The 16,831-nt window shown below is 41.8% G+C and overlaps 1 protein-coding gene across 5 annotated transcripts in view; it reads left to right on the top strand.

Moving 5' to 3' along the window:
- Positions 1–16,642, top strand: part of GDNF (glial cell derived neurotrophic factor) — a 22,872-nt gene extending 6,230 nt beyond the window's left edge. For 4 of the 5 annotated variants that reach the window (XM_003792946.2, XM_012807082.1, XM_012807081.1 and 1 more), the window contains exon 3: positions 16,158–16,642. In XM_003792946.2, the coding sequence (XP_003792994.1) occupies positions 16,158–16,642 (485 nt within the window). Of the gene's footprint in view, positions 1–8,512; positions 8,593–16,157 lie in introns of all 5 variants that reach the window. The other variant, XM_012807084.1, reaches the window with a different exon arrangement.
- Positions 16,643–16,831: the final 189 nt, after the last annotated feature.

Below are 16,831 nucleotides of genomic sequence, written 5' to 3'. Positions count from 1 at the left end.
AAAAAAAAAAAAAAAAGAAAGAACATAGTCAATCCCTTGAAATTAAAGTACCCATTCCAAGAATTTCTGTCCATTAACTGTATAAACCTATTTTTAAAGACTTTCATTTCGGTCACAAATTTAGTGTATATAAATATGTCTTCAATAGAAACTTAAATTAAAATGCCCCTAGTGCTATTGTCTTCCAAGCAGTACCCAGAAGAGCTGAGTAACTGACTCTTCATTGGAACTGCCCAGGCAGGTGAGAGGGATAGGAACACGGTGGCAGATAATGGTTCTCTAACCTCAATGTTCTGGAGAGAAAAATGACTGTGCCTGATTACAACTTGATTAATTCAGGGAATTTTATTTGTCATATTAGTGACCTATGTAGGTAAACTCATTTAATATTGTCTCCTGCTCCTAGCTCTTCTTTCAGCCAACATGATGACTTTGACTTACTTGTTTTAGAACTCAGAGAACAGTCTGTAAGGGAGGACTTTTTGCTTCACAATGCCAGTGACTGTGAGATTTGCTCCCTGGCCTTCACACTCTTATCCTAACTGTCCTTTGGAAAAATGCTCCTAAGAGATTAGAATCACCTGGGGCACATCAGAGACTACTGATAGGCCTCACCCCAGGAAATTCTGATTTGCCAGATTTGGGGTGTGGCCTGGGCATCTGGATTTTTAGATTTTCCCCCAGGTGAGTCTATTGTACAGCCAGGGATGAATCACTTTGGCTAAGCAATAACCTTAGAAAATCTGTGGCTTATATAAGGTATGGCAGTCACAAAGCAAGCAAGTTGGCACTGGTGGGGGGGGCATGTTGTAGGGGGAATGATTACTTCCTTTTTCCAAAACTAATGCCATGTCATCAATAAGTGGGATTCTGACTATCCTGCTTACAATCTCAAGCAGCAGAACACACCCCATTCTGTTTTATCAATGGAAAGACCCAGTAGATCCTAGAGAAAACCTGAATGATGTTCCCAAAGAGAACCCGAGCTGCATTCTAAGCCAAATTGACTTCTTTCCAGGTATGTTCAATTTGGTAGCAAGCTGTCAGTGCAGAGAAGGCAAAATAATGACAGTGTGCAGACTTTGAACACTCAACGAGTGTCAACACGCCCCTGTCACAGTGCTGATGTTTATATACTGCACCGTACACAGGGCAACTGGTTAAAGCTTATGTAGAAAAACATTAAGTCACTGCATTTCATTTACAAAAAGAAATTACCATAAATTCTGGCTCATCTAGTCTTTTAGTGATTGAGCAGATCATTTGTGCCACATTAATAGTCATTCTGTGCTTTTCGAATAGGAACTGGACCCTACCTGGTACACACACTTACCTTTGAGACTGCATATGTTCTGCTGGTTCCAAGTAAATGAAAAACTCTGAATTATATCAGTATGAACTAATATAAACAAGGAGAATTTGTAATTGGCTAACTTGCTTGCCTAGAGGTTGACTATAAAGGGCACAGTCCATGGCTGCCTCCTATGCAACTTCTAACCTGTCTAAACTCAAGGAATTGTGATTTTCCTTTTGAGTCATTTCTCTTTAGCTATCTTTGTTCATTTATTTTTGTTTTTGCCAATATCCTATCCAAGGGGCAATTAAAACAAGTGTGAGAAATCTATAAGGTGAAACATTCAGATGTCATAGCATTTTAGAGTTGAAAGCAAACCCTTTCTGCTCCTGAGACCTAAAAAGGAAAATCAACTGGTCCAAAGTACTAAAATTCCATGATAGCAGGAGGCAGGTCTGCTGAAGCTGGGACCAATTTCCCTAAACTCCTGAAATGTACTTTATAATGGAAGAGGAAAACACTGTATCTGGGAGGAAGGTCTTCAGCCAATGATATAGTCTTATTCTATATCTCAGCTCTAAATATATTTCACAAATGTATCAAGTGCATGCAGTTTTAAAAATTCCCAATCTAAATGCACATATTTATTCAACAGTCAGTGTATGCCTGTACGTGCCAGGCGCTGTCCTAGGTGCTCAGGCTACCTTGCTTTGCCTAATACCCAGAAAGTTCCTGCCCTAATGGAACATACTTTCTAGTAAATGTACATGAAAAACTAAACATAAAGGAGCCTTGAGCTGGTAAAGTGGGCTTAATTTTTTGTACCACTGGAAGCCAACGAGAAGAGTGTTGTTAAACTGTAATTATAGAAAATTGCCAAGTTATTGTAGTATAATGGGATTATAGCCCACCAGTTCAGTAGCAAATGACAAAAATATAGAAACTGTCTTCTAAATCAAGCTATCAAGTTCTCAGTCTGGCCCACAAAAACCTATGTAAATCACAATGTAACTGAACTATAATTCACAGTATCACTAGGAGAGAGTCTCTGCCCTGGGTGCCATGTCCCATAATCTGCAAAAGGAGAGCATAGAACAAGAAATTGGAGGGAGGTGTCAGCAAGCAAGAGCTCAAGGTAACACGTTCATATCAGACCGGGATTTTGGTCTGATATGATCTGACACCCTTGCCATTAACCGAGATTTAAAGCTATTATTCAACATCTCTTAAGCCTCTGTTCCCCCACTGTAAATGAAGATAATAGTAAGCTTGCCTTGCAAGACTGATGAGAGGGTTAAATGAGATACTGCTTTATAAAACCTGTGCTCCATAAATAGCGATTGTAGCTGTTATTTGCCACCCTCCTACTTCCAGTGACCCCTTCCTTAGCACCTAATGAAGTCCCTTCTTCTGCAACAACAACTGCCAGGATGCTGCTCTAAATGGTGGAATTTCAAGCAGCACAACCCAGTATTGAGTGAAAGAAATGCAGGCCTTGCGGGGAGGCTATTTTGGGCCCCACAGTTGGTTGGTCAGCACGTAGGCAGGCCACTCTTGCCTGGGATTCTGCCCCTGGGTCAGCTGCCCCTAGCTCTTCCCAGGTTTCACAGCTCTGTCCCTTCCCCTGTTTCTAAGCCCACATACTTCCTATGGAATTTTTCCCAGCAGACTCCCATGGTCATGTTAGGGAGACTGTCTTCCACTGTGAGAAGAAGAGAGCTGGGGCAGGGTGAAATCCTTCTATGGAAGTGATAAGAGTGGTGAGTTGGAGGCTACCTGTGTTGAGATGGAGCATTTCTGTTTTTAATCATCCCAGTTGGGCATTTAGTTTATTTCATAAACTCAGGAAAAACTTTTAGTAAACTCTCTGACCACCGCTATATAGCTAAGGAATCTTATAGTACAATTAACTGCTTAAATGTTATGCTTTCAAGTGTGATATTATGGGATGTAGAATTCAGAATAAATGAACTCTATCCATCTGTTGCCTCTTACTACTTAGGGACTATATGAATGAACAATACTGTAACAAAATACCCAAGCTGGAAAGGAGGCCTGCTATGTGGGAAGGGTCTCTTGGCAACAAGAAATTACATATCAGACTCTTTTAAGAGGCATTGATTCATTACTTGAGATCTGAGAACAACATCTCACTCTGGCCCAAGTCTGAGAACCTATTTCAAACTGTTGCTGTTTAGAGAAATCTATTTAAGGCTTAATTTGAATTGGCCAGTCTTAGATTGTTAGGCTGATCCAAGAAGCAAAGCAATATGCTCACAAGATTCTGTTTAAGCTGATACAGAAATAAAAGCCATCTAGTATTCTTCTATCCTAATATCCCTTTCATTTTTGTTTATCTAGTACTCACAGTACAGAGCACCTTCATTTGATTAAAATACTTGTTATTTAACTAATCCACTCAGTCAGGAAGCAAGCACAAGCCACACCAATAGTCCCAGCTACTCAGGAGGCTGAGGCAGGAGGATCACTTGAGCCCAGGAGTTTGAATCCAGCCTGAACAACCAACATAAGAGATAGCTCATCTCAAAAAAGGGGGAAAGAGAAAAAGAAGAAAATATTAATTATTTATCATGTACTAGATGTTATGCAGTCTCACAGAGACATTAAATTCCTTTAAACTATTAAATCTTTTATTTTATTTCTGTTTGGGTCACAGTGGACCTAGGTTACCATTATTAATGGCTACTTCAAAGTCCAGATCCAGGACATTTTAAAAAAAGAAACCTGAATTTCTCTAAGTATTCCTAGAATATGAATGCTTTTTGCAGTGAGAGAAGGCTTCCACACTCTTTGCCACAAAGCAGGGTCTTCTTAAGTGCCTGGTAATGCCAGTGGAAGGCCTTGTACCAATGCTAGTTCTCAGCTCCCGGACATTCTGCCCAGGGAGGGGATGTCTATGCGGAGACCGATATGACTGCACTAGTACTGCCATGGCTCTCCACTGCAGTGGAAATAGGAGGTGGCTTGTATGAGCAGGGTTCGAGTCACCACTGGGAAATTACTTAGCTCAGTAGACGCAAAACACAGTTTTGTATGATTTTACTAAGATAACTGAAGTGGAAATGCATGATTTTAAAAGTCCACAGTCTTCAAAATTTTTCACTTGCAAAGCTACAAATAAGAGGGTGGGAAAACGATCATACATTTTGAAGGTTTCTAAAACTTTTCATCCAAAGTTTAAATAGCTGTAGGAGATACCACTTCCAGCCCTTTTGGGGAACTGTATATATATATATGCTTTAAATATACTTTTGGCAAAACCTTGTACCTGCAAGTTTAATTGACTGAATTCGTGGGAAACCATCAAACTCATCAGATCAAATCAACTGCTGTTTGGACCAGAAAAGGTCTGACTTCATTTTCAATTCAAATATGCATGTTAATATATACCCTGTGGCAACAACCATCACACTTCTGGATCCTGATTATAAGGGACTAGATGGCTGGGTGGTGGACAGACAAGCAGATAAAGCGCCATGGCCTGCCGTGAGAGCCTGGCCAGAATGAAATGTGGGGCTGCCCACATCATTTTTACCTGGTTTGGTTTATTCATATGATATCTTCCTCAGAAGTGCTAATAGTACAATGCACACCCACATGCCTTTCACTAAGATTGACCTCTTTCTAGCATTTGGCCTCATTTTTTCCCTGAACCATTTGAGAATTTGTTGCAAACATCATAACATTAAATATATCAGCATGTACCATCTAAGAACAAGGACAATATCTTATATAACCACAGTTCAGGTATGGGTCTCAGGAAATTGAGCACTGATATAGTACTGTTGTCTAGTACATAGCCCATACTCAAATTTACTGAAATGTGGCAATAATGTCATTTGTGATTTTTTTTAATCCAAATTGTATTTGACTATCTGGTCTCTATTCTTCTTTAATGTAGAATAGAATAGTTCCCAAGCCTCTTTTTCCCCATGATGCTGACATTTTTTTAAAGTTCAGACTTTGTTGCCTGCTGTTTCCCACATTGCCCTTCAGTTTGGCTTTGTTTGGTTACTGCCATGTGATTAGATTCTGGCTAACATTCTTGGAATATTACATTCATGCTGCTAGGTCCTCACAAGGAGCACAATAACGGTTGTCCCCAGGAGCCATGCATGCCTGATGCCTTTGTGTGCACCTGAAGGGGACAGGGCCCCAAGTAGAGAGAGTGGGATGGGAGAAGCACGCTGTCTCTCAGAAGGAGGAGAAGGGGAAGTGGGCCAGGAGAACCTGCAGCAGAAGCATTTGTCAGCAGATGGGTCTTAGGACACAGGACATGTAGAAGTTGAAGAAATGGACACTGATTCCCTTAGAACTACTCAGAGGTGCTGCAGAAAGTCTTTGTATACCCCTAGAGCAGCATGGACCTCTGTTTGAGGACACTGCTTTGAGCCATAGTGGACACACAAATACTGTTCATGGGCTGTGGGATCTGTTGACATTGTGTGGTCAATTATCAAGCATTTAGGGGAACACAGACTTCCAAAACAGGCCTGCACCTTCTGCCCACAGACCAGAAGGTGCAGGGGCTCCACGCCACGGACAGAGGTTTCCCCAGAGAACATGCTGGACTGAAAAGGAACTAGTGTATGGATCCCTTTGGGGGTAATCTTATTTTTTCTAGAGACTGTAAGGGTGATCTTTGTGCTGCTGTCCCCTATGTGAACATCACTAAGGAATTAGCACAGCCGTGACAACTACACTGACTTACTTTAGGCACCATTTGTTAAATACTTTCTGTAGGGCCAGGTACTGAGCTGAAGTCTTTTCTTATAGTATCATATTAATTTTTTTTTTTTTTGAGATAGGATCTCCCTCTGTAGCCCAGGCTAGAGTGCAGTGGTGTTGTCATAGCTCACTGCAACCTCGAATTCTTGAGCTCAAGCAATCTTCCTGCCTCCCCCTCCCAAGTAGTTGGGACTACAGGTGTGTGTCACCATGCCCAGCTAATGTTTTTATTTTTTGTAGCCGTGAGGTCTTCTTATGTGTATTTCCCAGGCTGTTTTCTAACTCCTGGCCTCAAGCAATCCTCCCACCTCTGACTCCCAAAGTGCTGGGATTATAGGCGTAAGTCATGACTCCCAGCCTGATCATATTCATCTTAATTTGAAAGTAAAGGCATGACTATTCCTATTTTAAAGATGGGGAGATCAGGGCTTCCAAGGGTAAGCAACTTAGGGTCTGACCTAGGGCAGCCTGAGTGCAACCTTAGATCACTTCTTGCCAGCCCAGGGCACTCTGATATAACCCTCCTGATTGCATCAAAAAGTCAGCAAAGAGAAAAAATCAGGAAATGCGGCTTTGCAAATGCAGTGGTTTTAGAATGATACCCATATCTGATTACCTGAAAAGTCTTTGAGATTCCAGTAAATTCATTCACTAGGGGTGGAAAGTCCCTCCTCATAGCTGACCACAGGAATCTATCAAATAAGTTCAAATGATAAAGAACATTTTTTCACCCTCTGTTTTTCTGTTATTTTATCTCAGTCCCCCCCTTCTCCTTGCCCAAATCACTAAAGACCTCAACCCTCCTTTTACCTACAGCTTGTCGCTCAAGGGCTGAGGGAAGTTGAGTACAAAATCCCAGTAAGATCCTTCAGCTTCTCTGGCTAGGGGCCAGGGCTATGCAGAAAAGAAAAAGCAGAGACTTTCTAGCAAATCCTTCTGAGTAGTCTTCCCTCACTCACCTGCCTCTGATAACACCACAGGAATTATTTTCCCAAGTGGATTTTTGTGCCCTTAATTTTACTGGGTATCTCTCTAGCCCTTCCCTGTCAAGTTTTTATAAGGGTGGAGCAGAGCTCATGGTGTGTGCTGGTTAGTGTGAGGTGTTTACTACCAACTGTGGAGTGCTTTTAGCTCACACCAGGTGTTCATGGATTAGCTAACAAATGAACACCCTGTTGGGTGTTTTCCTGACTTAAAAGCAGAGAAATGGACCTTTTGCCCCCAGGGGGACCATGCTGTATTACTGTAAAAATATTAGCATAACAGTAATAAAACCATGGACCACATGCAAAGAAATCAGAACAAGGCTGTTGGAACCCAAGTAACCAGAGGAATATACTGCCTGTCTCTCCCCAGTGGGCTTTTCTAGCTATTTGTATTCATGCAGTAATTTCCAGCACATTTATTGCCAGTTTTCTTGGTTGAGTTTTAGGATAATATTTCAAGGTATAGCATAGCTAGTAAGTGCATATGGTGTTGGTCAGAGTGGGTGGAGACAGTAAATAAGAGGGCATTTGGGTGGGCACAGTGGCTTTTAAAAGTATACCCAAGGCTCTTTTTTCTATATTCTGAAGTGTTTTGCATTCTGATTAGCCTTTTTCTTCTGCCTTGAGAGAATCAAAAAACAACAAAGCACCGGTGTTTTTACAACACAAATACTTTTCAAATAAACCGATATCATGCCTTATTGTCAACAAACCGGTCATGGAGAGACACATTGACAATAGTGACAGAGACTTAGTAAATTGCCTCAGTTCCTGATTGCTTTTAGAAAAATAGATGCTGTGGACCCATCTGGAAGTTAACCCAAGAGCAGCCTATGATCAGGACATTCTATCTAATGCTAGATGAATTCTGTGTCCAAAATAGGAAAGCAGGAATGGTCATTATATGATATAAGATGTGTTATCATCAGTGCTTGGTGACCTCGGGCCATTTCTTTTTCAAATAAGTGGCAAAATCATCACTTTTAAATAGTAGTAGGTGACAAAACTATTTAAAACTTTTGAAAGTTTTAAAGTTCTCTGAAGGAACTTTTCAGAGAACTGGAACATTCTTATGGATGCACATTGCACATTTTAGAGGTCTCTCAAGGTTAAATAAGAGCAAGACTTGCACGACAGGCCGTGGAGCTCTTACCACCCAGTTTGTACCATTAGCAGTGGGCAATTTGAGCTTTGGAGTCATAAGCAGGGCATGATCTAAACATACTTGAAGCAGCAAAAATCAAAATGCACAAAATCGAGATTCTAAGAAAATATCAAGTTTAGTGTTGGAGTTTTGTTTAGTGATGGTGACTGAGGGAAATATAGCATGCTGGCGTGGTTCTGTCCTGTCAGAGGTCATTGGGTCCGTCTCTATTTTTACAGATGGGAACTGAGGTTTAAGAATGCCTCACCCTAGAATCCGGATGTTTTCAGATGCGAATACAGGGTCCTCTCTGCACATCTTTTCATCTCTCTTAAATAGGGCACAGGAAGATGACTTGACAATTTGACAGAGGGTTGGTGATGATTATTTTAAACGTAGCAGACATGCTGAGCCAAGAGGTAAACCGAAGAGGTTGAGTACTGCTAGGTCCTAAAATACCTCCTGTCAGGCTTCATGGGACCGGTGCTGATGGTGGCTGAGCTGAGTGTGCCTGGGACATCAGCTAAAGGTGGTCTTTACCTGGGCAGAGGTGACCGAAAACACATGTGTGACACAACTTTCCTGCTAAGATGTAGACTGTCTGCATCTTAGGGCCCCAGAGCTGGGGAGAGCCCCACAGAGCAAGGAGTTGACCTCGGAAGGGTTAAGCAACTAGTCCAAGGTCACGTGGCTGGTCAGGGATTGACCCAAGACTGGAATCCAGGGCTCTGTCCTCTCCAGCTGGTCATTTGGTGCCAGAGTGAGTTTGAGGAGCTTCCGGAGATGGGGCCGCTCTGTCTGAATGTGCCGCCACGCTGGCTGCCGCCTTTCCGGTTTGAACTGGGAAATGGCCAGGTCTGCCTTAGAGTGGAGTGCTTCTGCAGGCCTGGGCCGTGGAGGGATGCCCCTACAGGGCAGGGCGTTCCCCTCTTCAGAGACCATTTACTGTATTCTGTGGCCCATCACAGCCCAACTTTAGCATCTGCCTAATGTACCTAACTTCATACTGAATTTTTCAACATAAAGTATAGTTCTCACTTCCTATCCTGAACTTGGTAAACATGTATTGATGAAACCAACATATCTTGCACTTGTTTCAGAGTAATTTACCATATGCCACAAGACTTGAAAAGCACTGTGGTAGCAGAATTTTACTTTGAAAGGCAGCATGCAGCAGTAGAATGAGTTTAAGCTTTGAAACTGAACGAAGTTCGCCTTTACTGGTCAGGTGAGCCTCAGTTTCTCAAGCTATAAAGTGGAGCTAATATTCGATTGTTACTTTAGCTTTGCAGGGGTGTTGTCGGGTTTAAAGTTACTGTTCTATGAAAGTAGGTATCTATTCCAGCTTTATATTGGTGATATTTGATAGTGCTTCAAAGAAGTTGTGATGAAATTTTGTATGTGAGGAATGTTAAAGGTAAGATTCAGTTAACTAGTCCTTACAGTAATATTTCAATGTTAGTGAAAAACAAAAACACATTTGTATCTTATTCAAAGGTAAAAATAACTTATTCTCCCCCAAAATGACATTAGTTGTAATTCTTCTTGAAAAGTTACATCAATCCTAGGTTGATCTTTTCATATACATACACGCGTATATGTGTGAGTCACTGTGTAGATACATATATGTACACATGTTTGTGGGAAGGGTGTGGAGACAGAAAGAACGAAGTACTTTTCAGATAACTTGGTCTACAGAGCAGTTTGTACTGTACCTGCAGTATATTAAGCATAACAGATTAATATATTAACTGCCATGTGAGTTGTATTTAACGTACACTAGTGTTGAGCCCAGGGCCTTGTGAAGCATATTTAACTCACATATCTCTTAACCTAATAAAACACCATGGCCCCAAGGAAAAAAATTTTTCTAGTGTGTGTGGCAGTCAATGTGTTAAATGTTTCCCACCGCCAAGGGGCTTTCCACGCTCCTCTTGTCTTTGGACAGCCTTCCATGGGAAGCTTTTCGTGTCAGGACAGAGAGCTCAGCACCTCAGCACCTAGGCTGCCAGGTGCAGCATTCTGTGGCCTCACAGCTAGTGTCCAGCTCAGCCCAGAACTGGCAGTACCCAGCATGAAAAGACTTGAGAACTAGTTCTGGACATACCTCATCCATGTGGCCACAGCTCAGGCAACAGCTCACCACTATCCACCCTGGTATACCAGGCTTTGTCCTTCCAGACAAAGAAGCCAGACACTTTACAGTGACATAGAGAGGGCATCTCTCCCAGAGCAAGAAACACCTGGGGCCTTTCTCTGGGGCCCCTGCATCCACTGAGCGTGGACTGGAAGACCTCTCTTCTCAGAGAGATACACATGGTACTAGGGTGTGGCCTCCTCTTTCCTGGACCCTCAGACCCTCAGAGACCTCTCTGTCCTCAGCGCCCCCTCCCACTCTGGGTAAGGAGTTACATCCCCACTGCTTTGTCCTTCGTGGACACCCTCGTGCTGCCCCCTTCTTGGGCCCACAGGTTGAAGACTTGGGCTAAAGTATTTTAGACCAGCCTGGCAGAGTAAGGAGGGGGACAATCCAGCTATGAATATAAAAATGACCCTTTGATTTAAATATAGTCAACCTGTACTTTTTAAAGAGAAATTTGATATTTTGGGAAAATACTTTGTCCACTGATGTCAGTTTAACCAAGGTAACATTCTGAATTATGTAATTTTTAGTTCAGCTATTAATAGCAGTACTCTAAGCCCTCACCATTGCTCCTATAAAAACTCAGCTACAAAATAGTCATTATACTAGTCCTTTGTTCCCAAGAGGACATTACTATCTTCCCCCCCATAATCAAGGGAAGCAGAGTGTGCAGTGAACGGTTTGTTCCCAGAGTGGTGCCCCAGTACAAGGTTTCATTTGTTTAAATAACACTGTTTATACAAAGGGCACATCAAAGTTAAAATATTTTAAATAGAATAATGCCAAAATATTTGCTTGCACTCTGAAGAATGGCTTAAATGCATTTGAGCATTTTGAATTTTCAAAAACTTTAGCTTTTAGGCAGACATGTTTTTCAAGATATATCCTCCTAGTGAGACTGGGAAATGAGCAAAAGTTTGCCCTATTTTTTCTTAATGATGCTCCTCTTTTGTGGTTTGCAAGTATTCTACTATCAAAGTTAAAACTAATGAGGGCTATTCGGGTAGCTGACATCCTGCCAACCCCCTTTATAGGATGAAAAAGAAAGTGATATGGAATTAAGTCTTATTGTAAGGAACTAATCCAAACCCAAAGCCCTCTTCTTCCCCATCAGCTCTGTGAGTTCTTGGAAGACTGATGAAGCAAAGTTCATCACCAGGAGTTTCTTGCCTGCCTTAGTTAGAGACTGCTACAGACAGAATTCCTAAGCACAGGCTCAGTGAGCTTTGCCAGCACCCCTCTGGAGAGGTATATGACACCTCCCCTGCAAATGCTCAACATTGAAAAACTGAAACTTTGTCCATGCATGAACTTAACTGGCATCAAAAGTCCTGGTATTAGGAATTTAGTTGCTTTGTGGTTTGAAAAATAGAGTGTTGACCCTTCCTAGCTTCTAGAATGCATATCCATGTAAAACTTTCAGCATAAATATTTGTTGTTCTATTATTCAAGAATATAAAGGAGGAAAAAACACTTTCACTTCAGTAAGAATCTCCTATGGCCTGAACTTGAGGCTTAAATAATATTTCTACATTAGCAATGAGCTAGGAGGTAGATTTTCCTATCAAAGGGAGGAGTTCTCATTAGCCACATGCCAGGAAGCTCTTTTTTTTTTTTTTTAAACAGACTTTGTTTTTGTTGTTGTTGTTTGTTTTTGAGACAGAGCCTCAAGCTGTTGCCCTGGATATAGTGCCATGGCATCACAGCTCACAGTAACCTCCAACTCCTAGGCTTAAGTGATTCTCTTGCCTCAGCCTCCCAAGTAGCTGGGACCACATGCACTCGCCACAATGCGCAGCTACTTTTTGGTTGTAGTTGTCATTGTTGTTTAGCAGGCCCAGGCTGGATTCAAACCTGCCGCTTCTGGTGTATGTGGTTGGCGCCTTAGCCACTTAAGCTACAGGTGCCAAGCCCAGACTTTGTTTTATAACAGCAGTTTTAGGTTCACAGAAAAATTGAGAGGAAGGTACAGAGCGTTCCTATTTATCCCTTCCCCCCCCCCATTCATAACCCACTCTGTCATCAACATCCCCGCCAGAGGGGTATGTTTGTCAGAACTGAAAAAATATGTTGTTATATCATAGTCACCCAAAGTCCATAGATTACACTGGCGTTCACGCTTGCTGTGGTACATGCTGTGGGTTTGGACAAATTTATTATGACTTGGCCCCATCATTACCAGGAAGCCTTTAACTCAAGGGTAGTAATCTGTTCACCACATCATTCAAAAATCATGAGTAGTTTGTGCATTTACATTGCTTATTTATATGGGTCACCCTGAAAAGGACAAGTGGAATTCAAAATAAGGAAATTAGAATAAATTTTCCATAATGAAGTATAAGTATTCCCAAATAGCTCAATATTTGTCCTGTGCAATATTTGGGATTATCTATATTGAAAATTTATTTGCTATTCATCTAAAATTCAAGTTTAACTGGGCATTCTGTATTTTATCTGGCAAGCAAAGCCAGATAGTCAAAATGAAGTCAAATGTCTTTACAATCAAGTGGGTGAGAGTGTTTCTTAAGAACTTGGAAAGTATCTGGAGGCAAATAAGAAGACTGTAAATGCAGATTCAAATCCTTATAACTCTAGTAACATAAAATTATGTAATTTATAGATTAATGAGTCTCTAAACCAGTGTGAGTTGTACTTCTCCAGCGCAAATGTTTTCCCATTAAGTTACATTAAAATTTTAGTGATGTTTCATCCTCATTTCTGATTAATTTTCAGTTGGCTACTAATCTTAACATTTTATGTTCCCAGGTTCCTAAGTTAATGATCTATTCAGGAATTTTTGACTAGACCCCAGGGAGCCAATGGTGTGAGTTCTTTTGCAAAACAAAAAGCCTTTTTTATTTTTTAGAATTTGAAGACTCTTGCATTTTGATTAATTATCCCTAAGATATCTGTTTTATTTATAAATTTAGATTTCTATACAAGTATGTTTTTTTGAAACTGGGCACATTTATATTTATTTCCTCTTTAATAGCTTTTAATTGAAAGAAATCTCAAATATTGATAGCATAAGTAGCCCATTGTTTAAAATAAGTCGTTTGTTTCTTTAAATCAGAGTGATTTAAAGGTTTTTGTTTCACTCTGTTTTTAAAGAAAATTTCCTAAAGGAAGTTCAGCTAGAAAGGAGTCAAAATGAAAGGATAAATTAAGAATGCTCTCCCAGGCCCCCTTGAGAAAGTGGGAGAGCCAGGCTGAGGTGGCCTGAGAGTAACTCTTCAAAATTGCAGGAAGCCAAGAATGGAAAGTCAGTTTGGAGATGGTTCTTCAGCAGGCAGGTGGGCAATGATCATGCCATTCAGGGCAGAATGGCTTTCCCAGGTGAAATAGGTTGTTTATTTTGGAGGTTTCATTTCACAACAGTGCAGTTGTCAGCTAAAGTCCTGGTATCCCCTTGAAAAATTAAGAACTCTTGCTTTCTGCCTCGCAAAGTGATCTGATACATTTAACTTACAGTTATCACACCAGATCCTACTCTGAAGCACTTGGGATTCATCAGGAAACAAGTCTAAGTTTCTGCCTCTTAGAGCTGACATTCCATCAGAGAAGACAGACAACGAATACCAAACCCAAGAAATAAGCTGGATAGCGTGTTAGGATGTAGTAAGGTTTATACTGGGAGGGGGAGAAAGGGGGTTGGGGACCTGGATTGGGGCTGGGGAGGGTTGTGTTTTAAACAGGGAGGCAGGATGGGACTTGTTGACTGTGGCATTTGACTGAAGACTTGAAGGAGATGATGGAGCGCAAAGGCCCTGAGTCCCTGGCTGTTTAAGCTGTGGTTCTCAACCCAGATGATTTTTCCCCCCAGGGAACATTTGCAAAGACTAGAGACACTGTGGTTTGTCATGGCTAGGAGGCAGGTGGGGCGGATGCTACTGGCCCCTTCTGGGTGCAGGCCAGGGATGCAACTAAACACCCTACCATGCACAGGATAACCTCCCACAGCAAAGAATAATCCAGGTTGAAAAGCCAGGGCAGCTGGAGGGGAGGGAGTAGGATAAAAAGTGGCCAGAGGTAAGCAGGCTGAGGAGGGGGATGGGACAGCCAGGTCTGGCAGAACCACTGCTACTCCAAGAGCATCAGGGAGCCTTGAGGGTTTTGAGGGGAGGGAGGTATGATCTAAGTTTTGTTTTAATAATATCTCTTTGGGTGCTGGGTGGGGCAAAGGGTAGGATGAGGGAGACCAGTATAGAGGCTGTTGTGGCTATCCAGGCAAGAGATGGTGGGGCTTCAACCTGGTTGGAAGCAACTTTCTGCCTTCTGTGCAGCTGAACCAGCTATTTCTAAATATTGGGCGTCAGACAACAGGGATTGCTTGGATTCCAATCCCAATCTGTTCATTATTGATGAACAGGGATTCTTGGGATTCAAATCCCCAATCTTTTCATTATTCTATAGCATATATTTTATATGCTATACAATATGTGGTTAAGTTGCCTTAGCTAGAGTTTGTTTACACATAGGATACCTAATGCATTTTAACTATTTAAGAGGTTAGGATCATAACAAAACAGCTTGACATAGGCGAGACATAATATAATCTTTCTGTGTTTTATCATAGTCTTGGCAAAGAACATTTACTCTTGCTAACAACTCTTCTGAGGTCTACAAGTATTTCTCTAAACCACTTCTAAACCTAAATATACTAATTATCTGAAAATGAGGCAAAGGGAGAATAAAAAGCCTGATGCCTAAAAGGTAGGGATTTGAATTGTTTTCCTCTTTTAGAAATGCATTACATTCTTCTGATAGTTTTCTCTTACTTGATTGGCCAAAGCAACTATTGGAATAGGACAGAAAACACCAAGAGATTCATCCTTTTACCCAAGATCTCAGCCCTCATAGCACCTCCTCCCCATTGGGATTCCCCCGAAGGGCACATCTCCTGACCTGTGTCCAGCCAGGGGGGCCATGGGGCAGCCTACAGCAGCGTCAGGACCTCACCCCTGGGGTCAGGCCCATATCTATCCACAAAGTGCCTCACAGTTCATTTATTCCTGGGATACATTTAAATACCCTTCTACAGTATCTCTGGGCTTCCATTAAAGTCATGCTGTTCAAGGGAAGTGGTAAATTGGTCTCTTCTTTCATGAAATAAAAGCTGTTTTTCCATTCCTTCATGTCTTTAAAGGAAGTTTTAAAATCCAGTTGCATTCCCGAGCTCTTCATTTGTTCTATCAGTATGTTTCTTGGCCCACTCAGCTGTGCAGAGCCAGGGGCGATTTCAGAGAAGAGCACTCGGTATTCCAGATGAAAGTAGTCAATGCTGGAAAGCTTCACCTTTTTTCACTTTCTAAGAAGTTTCTCCAAGTTTGGCCCATGGATCATCAGCATCAGAATTCCTCAGGGCCATGTTAAAAATGCAGATTCCTCAGCCCTCTCCAGGCCAATTGACTCAGGGTATCCAAGGGTTGGGCCCGGGATCTGCATTTCAGTGAGTATTTTCCTGCATGCTCACATTTGAGAACCACTCTAGGTTATGTGACCAGGCAAGAAAAATGGCCTTAAAGGATGGGCCTGCTTACAGCAACCTCTCTACAAACTCGTTAAAATCATGGGTGGTATTCAAAGAAAACTGTGCTTCTATGGATTTGTTTCCTACAAGGACATGGGTCACTACCTCATTAGTCTTCTCTTCCAATTAAATCATGTTTTTTCTGTACATTTTAACCTCTGTTCTTGGAGGATTACAGTGGACACTTAGCTTAATTGGCTGATGGTTTTAGGTCCAATTGTGGCTGACTTTAGGGGGCACTTTGATCTAGAAGATGGCTTGAAGTGATCACTGTTGTCTCATGTGATATTTTTTGTTTTTTTGTTGAACAGCAAATATGCCAGAGGATTACCCTGATCACTTCAATGATGTCATGGATTTTATTCAAGCCACCATTAAAAGACTGAAAAGGTCACCAGATAAACAAATGGCAGTGCTTCCTAGAAGAGAGCGGCACCGGCAGGCTGCAGCTGCCAACCCAGAGAATTCCAGAGGAAAAGGTCGGAGAGGCCAGAAGGGCAAAAATCGGGGTTGTGTCTTAACAGCAATACATTTAAATGTCACTGACTTGGGTTTGGGATACGAAACCAAGGAGGAACTAATCTTTAGATACTGCAGCGGTTCTTGTGATGCAGCTGAGACAATGTATGACAAAATATTAAAAAACTTATCCAGAAATAGAAGGCTGGTGAATGACAAAGTAGGGCAGGCATGTTGCAGACCCATTGCCTTCGATGACGACCTGTCATTTTTAGATGATAACCTGGTTTACCATATTCTAAGAAAGCATTCCGCTAAAAGGTGTGGATGTATCTGACTCCGACTCCAGAGACTGCTGTGTATTGCATTCCTGCTACAGTGCAAAGAAAGGGACCAAGGTTCCCAGGAAATGTTTGCCCAGAATGGAAGATGAGGACCAAGGAGGCTGAGGAGGAGGAGGAGGAGGAGGAAGAGGAAGGCAGCCGACATGGGAGCCTGGTAGAAGGAGATCCAGCTACAGACAACT

The sequence above is a fragment of the Otolemur garnettii genome, unplaced genomic scaffold (genome assembly GCF_000181295.1).
Source record: "Otolemur garnettii isolate 467f Iridium unplaced genomic scaffold, OtoGar3 scaffold00063, whole genome shotgun sequence".
Lineage (NCBI taxonomy): Eukaryota > Metazoa > Chordata > Mammalia > Primates > Galagidae > Otolemur > Otolemur garnettii.
This window is presented reverse-complemented; position numbering and strand designations above follow the sequence as displayed.